An 18,931-nucleotide genomic window follows, 5' to 3' on the forward strand; every position below is an offset into this window, starting at 1 on the left:
AGCATCAAGTTCATGGCCCACAGTGGGACGGCAAGCCTTGTATTAAGTCCCATGAAGCTGCTGAGGATGGGGAAGGTCACTGCCATTCTGAGTTCCCACCGTTAGGTTATTTAAATGTTACCGCTAATCTTTGTAAGTCTTCCATAAGGTAGACATTTTCAATTCATCAAATAGTCATTGCTGTCCTGCCCATTCACAGACCAGGGGCCTGAGACCTTGCTGGTGGTGTGCCAAGGTCACGCGCCTGGAGGGGGCTGGGCTGGGCTGTGGAGCTGGGACATGGGGTGCCGGAGCCCGCCTTCTCCCCAACCAGGCCCCACGGTGCTCACGGGCTTGTCCCTGGGTTCGTGGGAGAGGCGGGGCTCAAGAGACTGGGTGGGCAGGGGAGCTGGCTTCGGTTCTGGGCTCTCAACACAGCCTCCTGGGGCAAGAATGAGCGACAGAAGTTGTCCTGGCCTTGGCAAGGTCACTCTGGCCAACTGGGCCTGTTACAGAGGAGCCCTTGGCTAGAAACAGGAGAACGGTGCTGTGTGGCCTCTCCCGCTCCATTCTGGGCCTCTACTTTTTCCTTCCTGAAGTAGAGGTCAGGGGAGGGGCTCACAAATCTCTAAGCGCTTCAAGAGTCTGCAAATAATCCCTTCCCCACTCCGGCCCAAACCTGCTCCGAAGGCAAAGAAGCAGATCTTGTCTTCGTTCTCCCGCAGAAGTGCCATGACCCTCTTCCCCATCCGCTCATTCCTCTTGTAGATGAGCTCGTGGCGGAAATAGCTGTCAATCTCCTGTGCGGTCACCTGCTCGTGCGGTGGGAGGGTGGTGTTGATAAAGCTGGGCAACTGTAAAGGCAAGACAGAGGCTGCCTTCAGTGCTCTCCGGGGCAAGGTGGGCTTTGAGCAAGCACACACAGCCCAGCCAAGCGGGCAACTTACCTTTATTAAGTGGCCCCTATGGGGGGCTATCCATTTTGTGTGTGCTTTTAATCAATCCAAAAATGCTTTGAGAGGAGTTGTCATTCCAATTTTACAAGTGAAAAAAGCAAGAGTGGAACGTTCCAGAGACAAGTGCAAAGTCACACAGCTAGCAAAGTAACAGCCCAAGGAGGAGAGCCCTGGGCTGCGGCCTCCCACGAATCGCGCCTGTGTCTCTCCCTGGTTGACCCGCAGCTTCCAGATGCGGAAGGCCTGGGGGGCGGGGCAGCTCTCAGCTCCTTCAGTGTCCTGCCTCCCGCACCCAGCCCGGTGTGCAAGGAACTCAAGTCAGCAAGTGGGGCTGGAGGGTCAGCTCAGCTGCCTGGTGCGGCAGAAAGGCCACAGGGCACGGGATCCGGCTGATCTGGATTCAGGCCTGGTTCTGACACTGTGTGACTTTGGCCAAGTTACTTAACTTTTCTGAGCTCTAGTTTCCTCCTGTGTAAGATGGGGATTCTCTGTGATGGTGGGTGCTGTATGGACTGTGTTCAGCCCAGCCCACCCTCCAGAGATGACAGGAGAGGTCATAGCCTCTGGTTTTCCCCATGCCTGAGCCCCGGTTGGCCACTACCATCTCCCCACCCCCAGCTCCACTATTTCCCAGGGCATAACCAAATCCCTCCATCCGTTCTTGAAAACTTCAACTCCAGGACCATGGCTTCCTCCCATAATGAGGGTTTATTCAACAGCCTGGCTTGGAACTTTCCACACTTCTCAGCTCTGAGTGCACTATCTGTACCCTGTTATGTGGCCGGGGGTAAGCTTCACTGACATGTTATTAAATGAGGCAGAGAGCTCTCCTGAGTCCAGGGACAGACCCTTTGTCATTCCTGGGCCCCCATGCCTGACCCAAAGTAGGTGCCCAGTAAGGTTTCTGGAACCTTGAACATAAAGTTGTTCTGTCCTTCCTCACTGCATTGTCTCCTCCTGGGTTCTTCCATTCCCAACATCTTGTCTTTCCAGCCTGGTTGTTGGGTCCAGGTGTTCCAGGACTGTGGACTCCCGTGGTGGGTGGGGCCTGAGAAGAAGCCAGGAGCCACTGAGGAAACTGAGGCAGTGAGTCAGAATGTACTCTCTATTTCCCCATAATCCCTCATTGTCATTCCACCTTCCAAGCTCTGTGCTCAGACTTCCATCTGGAGTCCCCTCTTCTATTTCTCTCTCTTCATCAACTCTGGCTAAAGCACAGGACATGAGGCCTAGCTGACTGATGGGCGAGCTAGATGGAGAGTCTGGCATGAGGAGACTAAATTCCTGCAGGGTTTAGCCCCCAAGGGTCATGCGGCCCAGCTACGTGGCTTTTAGAGCCACTGACAAGTTGTCAACACTCTTTCTGAGGAAAATGGAGACGTCAGCAGAGGCTGAACCTTCAGGGATTTGGACAGGGCTAGGACATCTGTCTCTGATATCTGCTGGGATGTCTGTTTCTGATAGCTACTGGCCAAGGACCAGGGTGTTCCCCAGAGTGGAAAGGGAGGGACTTCTCCGCCATTAAGGCCTGATTCGCTGTTCTGGGATGACAAGGCACCAATATGACTAATGTAACCTAAACTTGTTCAGTACACAACCTGCACAACTGTATGCAGCAGTCCTTCCAGGGCCCAATCAGAGTTGGTGCCTGGGGACTGTTTGGCAAATGGATAAATGAAGGCATGGAGCTCTCACCTCCTCCGCCAATGATGGAAGGGATGATCGGAAGCCCTGAGAAAGCAGGCCACATTTGGACTTGATGCAGCTAGGAAAGGCTTCTGAGTTGGGGAGGAGCTGTGGCTCAGAAGGGTTATTTCTGGAAACATGGCCCTCTTGGTTCCTCAGGTGTGGGAAAGAATGTGGGAGATGTTATACCAAGAAATAAACATTTGCTCAATCAGTGAACGAATGCATGGTGGTGGTGATGAATGTGGGTCCTGAAGTCAGATAGCCAGGATAGCTTGGGTTGGAATCCTTCTTTTGCCACTTACCAGTTGGGCCGCCTCTCTACAACTAGCAAGTTACTCGTGCTGAGACTTGGTGTCCAAACTGGTAACATGGGAGTAACATATGCTGTGGTAGGAATTAAGTAAGAGCAGCTTTAGAAAGTGCTTATTAGCACAGTGCATAGCACAGAGAGAGTCCTGACTAAATGTCAGCTTTGTGGAAGTAGCCTGGGGACGGATCTGGCTTCATCACCTCGCCCCTGTGACGGCAGAGGCTGTGGGGAAGGGTGGCCTTGGGCAGGGGTAGAGATGGAGATGACAAAGAGAAGCCTTCAGAATCATCAGAGAGCCATGAAGGCAGCATTCTGCTTCCCTTCCCCTCTCCCAAGGGTCTCCTCTGCTTCCTGACCATGAATGTGCATTTGTGGAAAGATGAATCTCCATTCATTCCTTAGGGAGCCAAAACAATTTAACAAGGACAAGAACCAGAAAGTGCAATGTCAAAGCCACAGAGGAGCTGGGCTAACCACCAGGGTTTCCTGGGCTGTCCGGCAGCTGGCTGACATTTTCTGCATGTTTCGTGCTGATGGGCCCTGGCTCCGTGCCAAGGATGGGACTTGGGTTTGGGCCCAGGCTGAGAGGGAAACAAATTAATGATGTCATTAGTTTTGTCAGGAGCCTTAAATCTCCCATGATAAGTTTAAGTGCAGGATGCACCATAGAAGTTTCAAGAGGACATGTTAGGTCCCCAGGGCCTTAGAGCCACGGGTCCGAGGTGGGATGATGAGATAGGCCAGGCGGAGCTGCGGTGGGGCTGTGGGGAGTGCCTTCAGCGTAGGCTCCCTTGGCCTACAACCGGGACAGCGTCAGGTCTGGTGGTCAAGTGCCCAGGTCTACTGATGTCACTGACCTCAATGGCCTCATTCCGTCTCTTTAGTCCATCTATCCAACAGACATCTTCCAAGAACTTCCATGGGCCTAGGATGCTGCCCTGGATGTGGATCACAGCCCAGTGAGGGAGTCAGGGCATGCTGTGACAGGGATGTGGGAGTCTGGAGTAGACACCTAGCAGATAACCATGAGTCCTTGTTTGTCTAGGGTGGTCTAGGTTCATGGCTAGGGTTGACTTCTCCATGCCTGTTCATGACTCAGCCTCTTAATTATATTTGACCTTTCACTCTCTAAAGTGTCTGGGTCTGGATGGTAAATATATGGCTGCCTCACACCTAACACAGGCTGAGGGCTCAGACAAGGCTTCCCGGGGAAGGGGCCTTGGGGTCACCCTGCTGATTGCAGGGCATTGATGGTGTCAGCGACCTGGGAGCTTCGGGAGGCCGAGCCATGAGCCACTTCTGAAGGTGGGACGGTGGGGTGGGGAGGCAAGGTAGATCGAGACTGGGGGGCACCCAGCCCCTGTCTCCCATCCTGGGCCCTGCACCTGTCCCGTCCCAGCCTCTAGAGGCCCCTTCATCATCCTCTGCACTGAGGCCAGAGGCATCTTTTGGACCACATCACTCTCCAGCTCGAGCTCCAGGGCTTCTGCCCCTCAGCAGGCATTTTCACCCCCACCCCCATGATCTGCCCCCCCGCTCTGCAGATCTCTCCACAGGACCCCTCCCCAACATTCCCACACCCCCACCCAGGCAGCCTGCTCTGCCTGCCAGCACCTCCCATCATCCCCTCCTGGTCGACTCCATTCTCAAGCCCAGCCCCACTACCACTTCCTTCCTGACTATAGGCAGTGACTGTCCCCCTTCAGCCCGCGTGTCCTCAGCCTCCCACCGCCTTCCTGGCCTCTAGTTACAGATGTAGCTCCATGTCACCTAGACCCTTTCTCCACCAGAACAGGAGCACTGGATGTAGCCTTGCTACCCTGACTCTAGGCTTTTCTGCATCTGGGGACGGGGCTGTCTAGTCCCTCCCTGCCTTTGTAACCAGAGGGTACAGGGAATGCAGCCTGGGGGTGCTATTCTAACTTGGGTGGGCCAATCCAACCACACCCTCTGTCCTACTTCAAGTATGGGCACCACCCAGAGACCCCAGTGCAGTTCACCTGCCAAAGACAAATCAGCGGTTCTGGACACAAGCTCGAAGAAAACCTGAGCTTACTATGCCTTGAAGTCACCCCGTTCCTCCCTCTCTGGGCTCAGCATCAGCCACAGGCATAACAGGGCCCTGTCCCGCCCAGCCCAGCCCAGCTACTTCACGGCCAGGCTGTCCTGAGTGCTGGCCAGGTCCCCTCGGCCACAATGCTCACCAGCCTCTCTCTCTCCCAGCAAATGACACAGGGCAGGACTCTGGCTCAGAGCTCTCAGACACCCAGACTCAGAATCGGAGCTCTCAGAGTCCTGAGCCTCCTCTGCAAGGTCTCCAGATCCTTTCTTTCACTGTCTACACTGCACAGAGTACAACACAAACCCACCTCCGCTTCCTTGACGGCCGTTCCCTGATACTCACTCTGAGCGGTGCCCTGTGCTGGGCACTGGGAGGGAGAGAGAAGAGCGGCACACTCTTGCCTCAGGGAGTTCCGGGTCTAGAGGGTGGCCTGCACACACAGAACCTCTCGGCCTGGTCCCTGGCTGCACCTCTGGACCAACCCACGCCCCTCCTTCTGCTCTCTCTAGCCTCTGCTGGAACATTCCTCTTCCTCCTGTCCGTGGCCAAGTCAGGCTCTTCTCTGACCTCTCACCTTGCAGGCATCCTTCCTTCTTGCCCCAAGTCCATTTAACCTTCTGCTCCTGCCAAAGGCCCCGGTTGCACCCTCTACTCTCCCTTGGAGCAAGGATCACACTTAGATGCCATTGCTTGTGGAATGTCCCCATGTCTCCTAGGAGACTGGCAGCCCCACAAGGGCAGCTGTCTCTGCAACCACGCTTCTGCCCCATATCTCTTTTCATTGCACTGTTCCTGGTATTTACAATTTCATTCATTCCTTCAGCAACTATTTACTGAGTCCTGCTCTGTGCCAGGAGTTGCTTTAGCTGATCAGAATATACTGATGAACAAAACAGGTGCAAATGCCTATCCTCAGAGAGCACATGCTCTAGGGGGGAAGGACAAACAACACAATCACTTATCAATGAATCAAAAGACGTAAGTATGTGAGAAGATGACAAAGACCATGGCGGGGTGGGGGGAAGAGGAGCATAACAAAGGGGTTGAGAGAGTGGGGGGGGGGTCAGGCTGCAATTCTATTTCGGGGAGTTGGGGCCCATCTCACTGAGATGGTGATGTTTGAGTTAAGATGGGGATGAGCTGTGGTGATGGCCAGGGAAGGGCATTCCTGGAGGAGGGAACAGCCAGTGCAAAGGTGAAACATGCCAAGTGTGCTCGTGGAACAGCTCGCAGGCCCATGTGGCTCCAGCGGTGGGTGTGAGCAGAGGGCAGAGGACATGGGGTCGGGGGTGGGGGAAGACCCCGGGGCCACAGAGGCCATTATAGACACTGAGAAAAATGGGGAGCCGCTGCACTGTCCTGAGCAGGGAAGTGGCCTCTTCTTGAATGAATGGTTAACCAAGCACTGTGACAGAAAGCACACTGGGCCTAGAGGGGCCTAGGGGAATATCTAATTCCATCTAGGCAGTCAGGGAGGGCTTCTCAGAGGAGGTAACAGTTGACTGTGGCCAAGCAGGAGGAAAGGAAGAGGGAGGAGCCTGAATAAGGGCACAGGGGCATACACGGGTCAACGGCATGTAGTACAGGTCAGCAGAACAAAGTCTATGTGGTGGGGCACCTGGCTGTGACAAGGTCAGCAGAGGGCAGGACCCAGAAGGCCTCGAGTGCTAGATGAAGTATCTTGGAATTTCTACTGAGGGCAATGGGGACACACCTGGAGGAGTCCTGCTCAGCTCCCCAGGGTGCCTCTCACTTTCTGCCCAGCTTGTGGTAGTCTTTCCTCCAGGACTTGACTCAAGACAGAATGCCCCCGGCTGGACTCCAGTGCAAGGTCTCACCATGAGCTGTTCTCCCCCCTGGGCTCTAACTTCCCAGATTGTGAGCTGAACTTCTCAGAACCTCCCCATTCTTAGAGGTTAAGCTTCTCCCACACACACCAGACTCAAGTGCTGCTCTTGATTACTTGGGAACGCAACAATGAAGTGGTGTGGGTTTGGGCAAATCTCTTTGCTTCCTTGAGCCTCAGTTTTCCCATCTGTAAAATGGAATACCAATAGGTCCTGGTTCCCATGGCAGAAAGAAGATTGCCTGCACCTGGCACACAGTAGGTGTCTAATAAATGCTAGGTAGGTTCATAGGTTCATATGGGCCTGGCCGTCAGAACTGGGGACCTGAAAGCTATCCACGGAGAGGAGGGGTGCCTCACCTGGGATGTGTCGTGGTTGAAGATGACAGCATTGAGATCCCCACAGTTGTAGTGCTTGATGAGGTCCTCTGTGGTGTAGGGTGCCTGCAGGCTCCCTGCTCGCACGCTCTCGTGCTGCAGAAGGGTCTGGTTCAGGGCAAACAGCACCTGTGCAGGGGAAACAGAGACGAATAAGGGTTGTGCTCAGGACCCCTGGCTGAGGGCCTTGACACCTCCAGGCCTGGCCCTCCTCGCTCTGGACTTTGGGGCAACAGGCCTGAGATGGAGAAGGCGTGTGGGGCCTGACACCGGCTGGTGCAGCCTGAACGCTTCCTCTGGCCTCCCACCATGTTCAGACTGTTGTCGTCTCCAGTCCTTGGCCCACATGGGTCCCCGCTCCTGCTCTGGCTATCAACATCTTATCTAATGACATGGCAAAATGAGACCCTAGTTGTGTCTGGGTTTTGGAATGATGGGTGAATTTTTCTTTTGACTCCTTTCTTTTCCTGTGCTTAGGAAAGTTCTAGAATGAGCACAGACTAAGTTAGTAATCAAGAGCACTGTAAACGAAGCAAGACAAACAAACAAAATAAACCGAAAACCTACTTAGATGTCAAGGCCCAACCCAAATGCCCCTTCCTCCAGAAGTCACCCTCACTCCAGGCAAAGGCCTTAGGAGCTGGGCCTCTCTGAATCAGGATCCTGCTGGCACTCAGCATGTATCCTGAAGCTCCTCTGTGCTCTTGGCCACCAGTCCAGGCCCTGGGAATACAGCTGCGCTCTAGCCAGACCTGCCTGGCATCAGGATCACGCGGGGTGCTATGTGAACGTATCAGATACCCCAGTTCTCATGCCCAGAATTAGAATCTCTGAGGTGAAGCCCAGGATGTGTATTTTTAACAGGCTCCATGGGGGTGACATTAGATTTCTGATTGCTTCTGGCATGGGGACCATGGCTCTAATGGAATACGGCCTGCCCAAGGTAAGAGGGCCCTGAGAAATCTTCTGAAATGTCCCATTTTAGAGGCGCCTGGGTGGCTCAGTCGGCTAAGCGTCTGACTCTTGGTTTCGATTCAGGTCATGATCTCACGGTTTATGGTTTGGGCCCTGCATCGAGCTCTGCACTGACAGTGTAGAGCCTGCTTGGGATTCTCTCTCTCCCTCTCTCTCTGCCCCTCCCCTGCTCACTCTGTCTCTCTCAAAATAAATAAATACACTTAAAATTTTTTTAAAAAATAAAATGTCCCATTTTTAGATGGGGGGAACTGAGGCCCCTGAGGGGAAGGGACTGGAGGTAGCTTCATGTGATGGCATATCCCAGACCCCTTTAGCACCGATATAGGGAAAAGCTGTTGTAATTCCTGTGCAGAAGGTCAGGAGACAGTGTCAGGCCACCTGTCCTTGCTGTAGCCCGGCCCCAGCCTGCCCATCAGTCCTCATTGCTCATTCTGTTTGCACATTATCTGTTTGCCATCTTGGACCACAGTCTCTGGCCTCTCACCACCCCGAGCATCTCTCACTGGGCCCACTGCAACCCATCCCCTCCCTGCAGCCCCCCATCACTCCCCCATCCCATAGTCTTCTGCCACAGTCACCTTTCTTTTAAGTATAAATTTTGGTTAGTTAACCTACAGTGCAATATTGGTTTCAGAAGTAGAATTCAGTGATTGATCACTTACATACAACACCCAGTGCTCATCACAAGTACCCTCCTTAATACCCATCACCCATCTGGCCCATCTGCCACTCACCTCCCTCCATCAACCCTCAGTTTGTTCTCTATCAAAGCACAAATCCGGGGGCGCCTGGGTGGCTCAGTTGGTTAAGCATCTGACTTCAGCTCAGGTCATGATCTCATAGTTCGTGAGTTTGAGCCCCGTGTCAGGCTCTGTGCTGACAGCTCAGAGCCTGGAGCCTGCTTCAGATTCTGTGTCTCCCTCTCTCTCAGCCCCTCCCCTGCTCTCATTTTTTTCTCTCTTGCTCTCTCTCAAAAATAAACATAAAAAAAATTAAAAAAAATCTGATTGTCTTCCCTCTTTTTTTTTTTTTCTCAAAACTTTCACAAGTGCCTCCTGTCCTCAGAATAAGGGCCTACCTCTTCAGCAGAGCCTGCAAGGCAGTGACCTGGACCCTGCTGTGGTCAGTGATGTCATTTCCCACTCAGCCTGCATGTCTCCAAATACCCAACTACTCAGCAGACTTCTGTCTCTGCGCTTTATACATGATGCTCTCTGTTCAGGAAAACCTCCTGCCTCTGCTCTCCACTTGCAAATTCACACTTGGCCTTCCAGGCTCTGCTCAAATGTCTTCTCCATGAAGCTTCTTGGACCACTTGGGGGCTGAGTTAGGCCCCTCCCTGGGGCCCCCACAGTCTCCTTGTGTGGCAGACTGATACTGTGATGGCCCCAAATCTTACCCTCTCCATGTATTCATGCCCTTGGCCATGGAACTCTTTGGCTCCCTCCCATTCTGACATTCTGCCCTGGACTTGCTTTATAGCCAATGGGATGAGTAACCACTACGCACAGAGGCCTGAAAAGCACCAATGGCTGCTGTCTCCTCTTGTCCCTCCCCTGCCCTGACAGCAGCCCACGCAAGCCTACTGGAGGCCGGGCAGAGATGAATTGCTTCATTTGTCCCACCAAGGCCATCACAGTCCAGCCAAAGGACAATGCGAGTAACCCCAGCTGAGCTCGGCAGGGCCTACCTGCAACCGGGTCCGGACACCTGAGCAAATGCTCGGTGCTGTTGCACTGAGAGCAGTGTGGTGGCGCATAAGTGACCCGCCGTGCTTCTTTCCACTGCGGCGGGGACATTAGACTGTAACCACCATTTAGCCACCTGGCTCTCTCATTAGGCTCTGAGCTTCGTGAGAATGGGACTTGCATCTTATTCATTTTGTATCTGCAGATGTCAGCACAGTGCCCGGTAAAGCGAGGATGTCACTCCATCCTTTCCCTAGCACCTTAGTGCCACCTAGTGCCACCTGCTGAGGTCAGCCACTTCATAGTTCAAGGCTACTCATTAAGCCCTCCAGACTAGCCCCTAGAACTCTGGCACTCTGTCTGCGTTTAGAGCATGCTGCTACCCTGTGGCAGAAGTCCCCACCAGTGACGTCAGTCACATGATTCCGGAATACATAATCTGAACAGAAAAGCTCATGCAATAAGGTACTTAAAGTACTGACATGGACAACGAGGCCAAGCCCGTGCTCAAGAGATCACCTCTGCCAACCCCCTCCCATCTTTGTTTCTGGCGGGCAAGGAGCTGGATAGTGCTAGGGTTCAGCAGCCCAGGCCGCTACCCTAACGAGCTGGCTGCAGATGAGGTCAGACCCCACCTCCAGGCCTTCTCCAGGCTCTGGCAACCATTCTGAAATTCAATCTGCAGCCACCTGGTGCAGAGTGTCAGTGGCAGCACGGTGGCCGTGATGAGTCACAGGAGGCAGTGGCCCTGTTGCCGTGGACATCACTAAGGCAACAGGCACTTCCTCCCACACGGAACATGCCTCGCTTGAAAGTGTCCATGTCAAGCCGGAGTACTCTCCGTCTCTGAACGGGGGGTGGGGGGTCGGGATATGCGGGCTTCCCGTGACCACACCCTGCCGCTGTATACCCCTGCAGCTCTTCAGAGTCGGCACCACCTGGACTGCGGTGAGGTCACCCGTTCGGGTGCCCAGAAGACCTGGCTGGAGGGGAGATGGCTCCCCTGGGCCTCCCTAGACACATGGAGTCACTTCCGCAATCATGTGGCTTTTGTGAAGCTAGGAGGTGTTTCAGTTAAGTGTGGTACAATCTGTAGGGTGCAAAGAACAGGCCTGGTATGTAGTAAGAGCTGGAGAAATGCTTGGTAAATAAAACTCGGAAGAAAATAGTCAGACTTGAACTTTGCCAGATTGGAACTGGAAGGGCCCCTATACGTCATCTGGTCCAGGGGTTTTTAAACCTTTTTTGGCCATGGGATCCCTTTTTATTGTTATTGTTTTCTAAAGGAACCTTACTTGGAACTCAGTATGTGGAGTAGATAAAAATGGAAATTTCCCTGACTGATGTGAGGAGACAAGCTAGAGCCTGAAGTCCTACCAGTTCAATGCTCCACTGTAGGAGGGACCCCCAAGTCTTCTTTGTGGAGGCCGTGGGTTCCCTGGAGCCCAGTCTGAGAACCACTGATCTCTTTCTGTGCCTTCACCATACAGAAGAAGAAAGGAGACAGGGGCCCAAAGTGGGCAAGAGAGAGTTCACCCAAGCCCACACAGGCAGCTGGGGGCAGAGCAGACTCGAAGCCAAGCCTGACGCCCGGCCCAAGACCCTTTGCGGTGCCACAGATTGGGGCTGGATTCTGGATGTTCACTGGCACAGCCCACATTCATCCCACACACATTACCACACCTGTCTTCTTCCTGGAGCCTTGTGAAATAGCCAGAAATAGCCGTGGAGTATTTATTATTAGCATGCTGCATACAGAAAACTGAGAGCAGGTCACTGAAGAGGCATTCCCAGTGTGGCCCAGGCAGTGTCGTGGGGTCGGGACTGAAATCCAAACCCATCATTCTGGATTCCCCTGACCCCCAGGCGGGGGTTGGTGCTTCCCTTGGTCTTGGCACTTAGCCCATGTAGCCTCCGTCTCAGGTGATTCCCCGTTTCCTGCCTGTGTAGACCAGGAACTTGGTCAGGGAGGAAGCCTGCCTCTTTGTTCACCGTTCACTGTCGAAGAGCAGATTTTCAGGAACTGTTTCAGAAGGAGGACCGCTGACCCGAGTCACATGCCCCTTCCCCACACCTCCCACCTGGAGCCATCCTTTGTTTGCATCTTTCAAAGTTCATTACCAGGGTCGCCATGTTTATCGAGCACTTACTATGTGTCAGGAATCTTCTATGCTTATATTAATTTATTTAAGCTTTATAGCAACTCTGAGTTAAGTTTAGTATTAGCTCCAATGGATAGATTTTTAAAAACCCTACAGCAAAGAGATGTTACATAACTCACTAAAGGTGAGAAAGCTGGTGAGGGATGGGACACACATTCAGGCTTGGGCAGGCCAGCCCTGTAACCCATCCTCTTAGTGGACCACTGCCCTCTGGGGCTTCCCTCTGCTCTCCCTGAGAGACAGCCGGCGGGATGGTGTCCCTATTCATAGACAGGAAGGCAAAGAAACAGAGGGGTCGCAAGGCCACGTGGCTTGTAAAGGGCAGAGCTGGGCTTTGAAATGACATCTGTCTGGCTCCAGACCAGGTTCCCATGACTAGAACTTCAAAAGAATACGTGCTTCTTCATAAGCATTCTCGGCGCTTCCAAAAGATACAGGGAAGCTACACTTAGTCATTCATTCAACGAACATTTACTTTCTGTCGATTCTCTGCAGGGATGGTGGTGGATGAATTGGTTTTGGTTTCCACCTGTGAGGAGCTCATTTCAGAGGCAGGTATCCCAGTTGGCTGTGACAGTGGAGGGTGTGGTAAGTGGGACCTCCAAGACCCTGTGCACAGGCACGGGAGAGCCTTGTCCTGATTTCTGCCTCCCTCCCATTCACCCTGAATTCCCAAGCCTGGCGCCGCTCACGGACTCCTGGGCCACCACGCCTTCTGCTCCTGGCCACTTTAGAATAACAAACCCTCTTTGCCCAAAGCCTCCGTGTCCCACTCTAGGATAATGTTTATGAGAAAGCTTTGACATGAAATAACAAACACTGGATGGAGGCTAGAGCCGCCTCGCTCCCCCCCCGGAGGGCTGCGTGTGGAGACAGAGCCATCAGGAGGACCTGAGCGTCCCAGTGCCGCCCCCCTCGCCAGTGATTGTCCGCCAGGAGCCAGCCTGTGGCGTCTGCTGAGTGTAGGCCCAGAATTTAAACACATCTTCAAACACAGGCTTAGGATGGAGTGAGGCAGGCGCCAGGAGGGTGGGGACAGGTTTATTGTTCCAGATTAGTCTAGTAAACAGTCCTGAGTGGGCTGGGATGGTGAACACTGAGGCCTTGTGCTCACGTGCTGGCCCAGCACTGTCAGTGTGAGGAGAGGCGGCAGGACCCCCTTTGTCAGAGAACATTCTGCAACCCTGGGCTCCCTGGGACAGACCTGGCCTTCAGACTGAGGTTCTGAGGTGGATGATGAGCACTTCTCACCCACGCTGAAGCACCGGGAGATCACAGCCAAGGCCCTGACCCACTCAGCAATGCTTACTGACAACCGGCCATGTGCCAGGCACGGTTCTAGATGCTGGGAATTTCGTTAGGGACAGACCAGACCAAAATCCTGCTCTCATTGGGCTTACCTGCAGGGGGTAAACAGAGAGTAAACAAAATGATCAGTAAAGTATTAGCATCTGGCATGTCAGACACACAGAACAATGATTCCATTGAACTGGGGATCAAGACTGCCCCCAGGCCACTCTGAGCTCCTCCCGCGTCTGAATCAACAGGTGAAGAAGGGAGTCACTGTGCTCGCTGGCGTGACTGATCCTGACGAGCAGGGAAAATGGCCTGCTACTCCACAGGGAGGTAGAGGAGAACACGTCTGGAGCACAGGAGATCCCTCAGGGCGCCTCTCAGTGTCACCCTGCCCTGTGATTGACGAACATCAGTGGAAAACTGCAGCAACCCAATCCAGGCAGGACCACTAAGGGCCCAGAGCCTTCGGGAATGAAGGTCTGGGTCACCCCTCCAAGTGTGAACCAAAACCAGCTGAGGGTGCTCGCTCAAGGTAAAGGCATTACAGTGGTGGTAGTGGAAGTAGGAGAAGGTAGTTATAAATACCAGCTATGAGCACATGACCAGTCACAGAAACAAAAGACTCATTGTCGAGAGTATTTCTTCTTTATTTTGTTGCGACTATGTGTGTATGTAGGAAACATTCTCTTCTCTCTCGTCTTTTTCTTTTTTCCACCCTAGCATAAGAAATAGTGACTTTGTACCACAGTATTTAAGTATTGTTAACTTCGCATGATAGTATCGAAGCTTGGTATATCAAGGAGAAGAGTAAGCATCACCCAAAGGCTTTGCATCCTCATCTGGAGAAGGCATTAAGGCATTTTGGTTGTACGCAGGATCGCTGTATCACATGAGGTGGAATTATGATCTTGTTATTGTCTTTATCTGTTGTTAAACCGTATGTTATGAGTATGCTTTAAGGAGATGTTTGTGGGTGCCAGGTTAACAAGGGATGCACTTATGATGGTGAATTCGGTCAACTTGGCTAGGACGTGGGACCCAGATATCTGGTCAAACATTATGCTAGATGTTTCCATGAAGATGCTTTTGAGATTGACATTTAAATCAGTAGACTTTGAGTAAAGCAGATTATGTTCCATAATAGCTGGATGAGGGTGGGCCTCATCCAATAAGTTGAAGACCTTCATAGGAAAAGACCAACTTCCTTTGTCAAGGACAATTCTGCCCGCAGACGGTCTTTGGACTAGAACTGCAGCATCAGGCGTCAGTGCTTCTTCACTAGGTTTCCAGCCTGCCAACTCACCCTGTGGCTTTTGGACTTCCCAGCCTCCACCATGCATAAGCTAATTCCTTAAAATAAATCTACCTATCTATCCATCCTATTGGTTCTGTTTCTCTGGAAAACCCTGACAAATACAGTACGTGTTGCAGAGAGAAAATAAAGCAGGAAAGGAGGCAGGGAGTGATGAGGTAAGGGGGAACAGCAGGTGCAAAGGCCCTGTGCATATGTGAGGAGCAGCAGAGGCCAGGGTAGCTGGAGCTGAGCAAACAAGGATGAGGTCAGAATTGATTAGTATGCCAGGCTCAATGGGCCACTGTAAGGATGTTGAGATACCATCCCTTAACATAATCCTTCCGGAGAATGGATTGTTATTCTCATTCCACATGTGAGGAACTGAGGCCTTGAGGATGGTGAAGTCACTTGCACGGGGTTCTCAAGTTGCTAGACTGGAACTGGGATTCAAATTCAGGTCCAGGTTCTCTCTGTTACCCCAGGGCCTGACCTGCCAAGCTACCTCCACCCAGTCATTGGGAGGAAGAACAGACATAAACAGACAAGTAGGGATGAGTGTGGGAAGCCTGAAGTCTGAATGGTCAGCTGGGAAGAAGGAGGGGTGCTAGAACCTTGGCCCTGGGCCCTGTCAGAGCTACATATGAGGAGAGGGAGGAGGTCACCCGTGTCAAGGTAACCTACCTGGTACAGGACCTTCCCACGCTATCCCTCTTTGCCCCAGCCTGATGGAGCCTCGTTTGGATTCTCATTTGTGCTGAGTTCTTTCCAGCCGAAGGCCCTTCCCCTTGCTCCTCCTCTACCTGAAACCACCTTTCCACCCATCAGTTCACACTCCCCTTTCACCTGGCTGCAGGGGCTCCTTTCTCAGGAGGATATCCCTGGGCTGTGCACTAGGCGGGTTCCTGTTTAGCACCCCCAGGGCACCCAGGATTTCCAGGTCGCTTGCCCTCCTCAGCTTCATGCTCGTCCTTCCTGCTCAACGGTGACACGCCAAAGGCAGGCAAGTCATCTGACTTGGTCACAGCTATTTCTCCAGCAGAGTGCACAGCGCCCGACAGGCAGTCAATGTCTCAGAAGTACTTGTAGAATGAAGGAATAAAAAGCTGAGCAAGTTAACCATCCCAGAATCTCCATCCGGAGCAGCTCCCTGCCGGGCCGCAGGTCCCCCCCAGGGCACAGAGCTGAGAAAGCAGAGACCCGGACCCTTTGCCACATCAGTCTGTCAGTGCCCTGGGCTGGGGGGGGGGGGGCAGCTCAGCCTCATGGGAAGGTTTCCCCAGCCTGGGGGAGATTTTCTCAGAGGTTAGAGCCCACCAGCCTCTGGCTGAGTTTTGTTTGTTTATTCTCCTTGCCCCATCGACAGCACCAAAGCAGTGCCGATGACTTCCCTGCTTCCTGCTTAGTATTCAGGGTCCCCTGGGCCTCCGGCACAGAATCCTGTCTCCGGACACTGGGCTACTGAGCAGCAGGCCTCCAAATAAACACAAGGTTTCCTGGAGCCATGGGCTGGCTCTGGGCTGGCAGGTAGGACCAGAGACCTAGTCTCCATCTGAATCTATACTATTAAGTCCTGGGCTAGTCATTTTCCTCTCTGGGCCTTGGTTTGCCCATCTGGGAAACGGACCAATTCACACATTCACTGAGGAAGTATTTGTTGAGACGTTATGTACCGGATGGTGTTCTAGGCCCTGGAGGTACAGCAGTAACACAACAAGTAAAGATCTCTGCCCTAATGGGAACTTTCATCCCAGTGGGAGGAAGAGGACAATAAACAAAAACAACCAGCAAAGCATCTATGTTAGAGAGTGATAGTTGCTAGGGAGAAAATAAGGAGAATAGGAAATTGTGTGTGTGTGTGTGTGTGTGTGTGTGTGTGTGTGTGTTAGGGGTTGATTTTTAGGGATGATGTCCAGTAAAGGCACAAAGAGAAGTGACGTTTGAGAAGAGATCTGAAGGAGTTGAGGGAGGTGGTCCTATGGATACCTGAGAGAAGACTGTTGTGGGCAGACACAACAAGTACAAAGGCCCTGAGGCAGAGGTAGGCCTGCTGGGTGTGAGAAACAGGAAGGCCAGTGTGCTTAGAGAGGAGTGAGCAAAGGGGAACAAGTGGATGAGATCCCTGTCTCAGGCAAGGACCTAACGGAAAATAGACGGCGCATGGTCAGTGAAGTGAGTTGCAACGAAGTGAGTTCAACTACAAGGGTAATTGAAGCATGTTGAGTGATGGGAACACTGACAAAGGTGTGGACGGGGGATGCTGGGGCACTGAAGAGCAGCAGCGGTGGGAAGCTTTCCTGCCCCTAAGCCTTGAAGGGAAAGGGGCAAGGGGTGAGGGACCTGAACGCTGGCGGACGGCACAGCCACCCCTCCACGGCCTGGGCCACGGAGGCGGGCAGGAAGGCAGGGTGGCAGAGGCACAAAATATCCCAACTCCCTTCCCCTCCCCCCATCTATCTCTTGCCAGTGCTTCCCACTGACATCAGGATAAGGGAGGCCAGGCGATGCCACCTCAGCTCCTGGCTCAAAGCAGGGAGAACAGAGGGTCCATCTGGAAAGGAGAAGGGATTTCCAGGACATGGTCAGAGGCATGGCAGGGTGGGCAGTGGGGAGCACGTCCCTTGAAGGCCTCTGGCCCCCCTGAGAGATGGGCAGGCCCGCAGAGTGTGAGCGGAGGAATGCTGGGGTGGCCGTGCCGGTCTGGAATCCGCGGGGACAGGGGTAAACAAGATCAGATGGAAGACGAAGGCAGCTGTGTTCCTCTGAAGGCAGGGGGAGGGAGCAGGCTCCTCCCTCCCCCTCACCGTCCCTGTCCCAAACCCCAGCCACAACCCAAAGAACCATGGCCTCGGCTTCCAGCACAGAGGTCCGTCCCAGCTCCACAAACGCCCACCAGTTGGACCCCGGCGGTGCCGGCCACATCCTCCACATCCGCACTGCAGCGTGGGCTGGCCTAGCCCTCTGTGCTTTCCTGGGCGGGCAGCAGAGGCTGACTCACCCTAGCTTTCTTTCCTTCTTTTCTCCGAACGCCTAGTTTCTCCACCCAAAGACCACCCTTAAAGATCCCGGAGTTCCTCTTCTGTCCTTCAAGTCATGCCAGGAAATGCTCACAAATCCGGAGCCACCCACATGAGGAGATTAGCACTCCGCTGGGTAGGGAGGCTGACAGCAGGCTGGGTACGGGGGAAGGGGCACACCCAGAGGCTTGGGGTCTGTCCCTGGAGGACAAAGGGGTCCCTCGGCTTTCAGTTTTAGGCACAGATAAGCCTGAAGCAGGCTGGAGACTCAGATTCTGGTGCTGCCAACTCTGACCCAGATCACTCGTGGGACCCGCTGTCCGGGTCACAGGGTCCCTCTGAAACGAGAGAGTGTGGGAGTACATTTCAGCTCTGGAAGTTATGTTCTATGAGCACAGCATTTTCGAACAGCCATCCCCCCATCATCCCACGATTTAGACAGTCTGCGATTCTAGGCACTTTGCATATGGAAGCTCATTCATTCTTCTTAACAGCCCTGTGAGGCCACCATCGGTGACCCCATTTCACAGACAGGGAAGCCAACCTCAGAAAAATAAGTGACATCCACACTCCCCACGGTCAGGTCGATGTGGCCCAGTGCCTCATCTCTGCCCAGACTTAACGCCCCAAGCTCTCCCTGTCCTGGGGCCACTCTCTGCTATGACTCTCTTTTGCTCCCCAGTAACCACTTTTGATTTCTTAAATTGAATACACACTGCATGTGGAGAAAAAAAAAAAAAGAGCAAAATGTATCAGGAAGACCCAGAGAATCATCTAGGCCAACCTATTCTCATGCATAAAGCTTTGAGAGACACCAAGGTGGTGGAGGAGATGGACAGAGACACTGGTAATTATAAAACTAAGGGGTAAATTAATGATAAACAGAAAACACTGGGGCCTTCGGGGTCTCGGAGGGATTTTCTGACACAGCCGGGATGTCGGTGAAGGAACAGGCTTCAGGCCGGGCTGTGCAGGACGGCTGGGGCAGAGAGGGAAGCGTGGTCAAGGTGGTGGGCATGGAAGTGCGTGGTGTTCTTAAAGACGTGTCAGGTCAGGCCAGGCCAGGAGAGGGTCCGGCGGGGAGGGCCTTCGGTCTCAGCCACGGCTCTGCACTCCAGCCAGCTGGCTTCCTCAGCCCTTCTCTGCCAGACCTTCAGACACGGGCTTGACAGCTGTGAGGCTGGGGAACCCCAGATGCGCAGACGGAGACCTGCAGCGGGACAACGGTCCGCATGGTAGGCGGTCAGTCAGCGGTGGCCACGGTTACCGTCGCCACCAT

At 53.3% G+C, this 18,931-nt stretch overlaps 1 protein-coding gene across 3 annotated transcripts in view; it reads right to left on the reverse strand.

Annotated features, from left to right (window-relative positions):
* The window catches only part of TRABD2B (TraB domain containing 2B), a 218,284-nt gene that overhangs the window by 32,314 nt on the left and 167,039 nt on the right, over positions 1–18,931 (reverse strand). For all 3 annotated transcript variants that reach the window (XM_003990063.6, XM_045035802.1, XR_002160835.3), the window contains exons 3-4: positions 7,203–7,349; positions 659–833 (exon numbers count right to left, since the gene is read on the reverse strand). In XM_003990063.6, the coding sequence (XP_003990112.1) occupies positions 659–833; positions 7,203–7,349 (322 nt within the window). The remainder of the gene's footprint in view (positions 1–658; positions 834–7,202; positions 7,350–18,931) is intronic.

Source organism: Felis catus, chromosome C1 (genome assembly GCF_018350175.1).
Source record: "Felis catus isolate Fca126 chromosome C1, F.catus_Fca126_mat1.0, whole genome shotgun sequence".
Lineage (NCBI taxonomy): Eukaryota > Metazoa > Chordata > Mammalia > Carnivora > Felidae > Felis > Felis catus.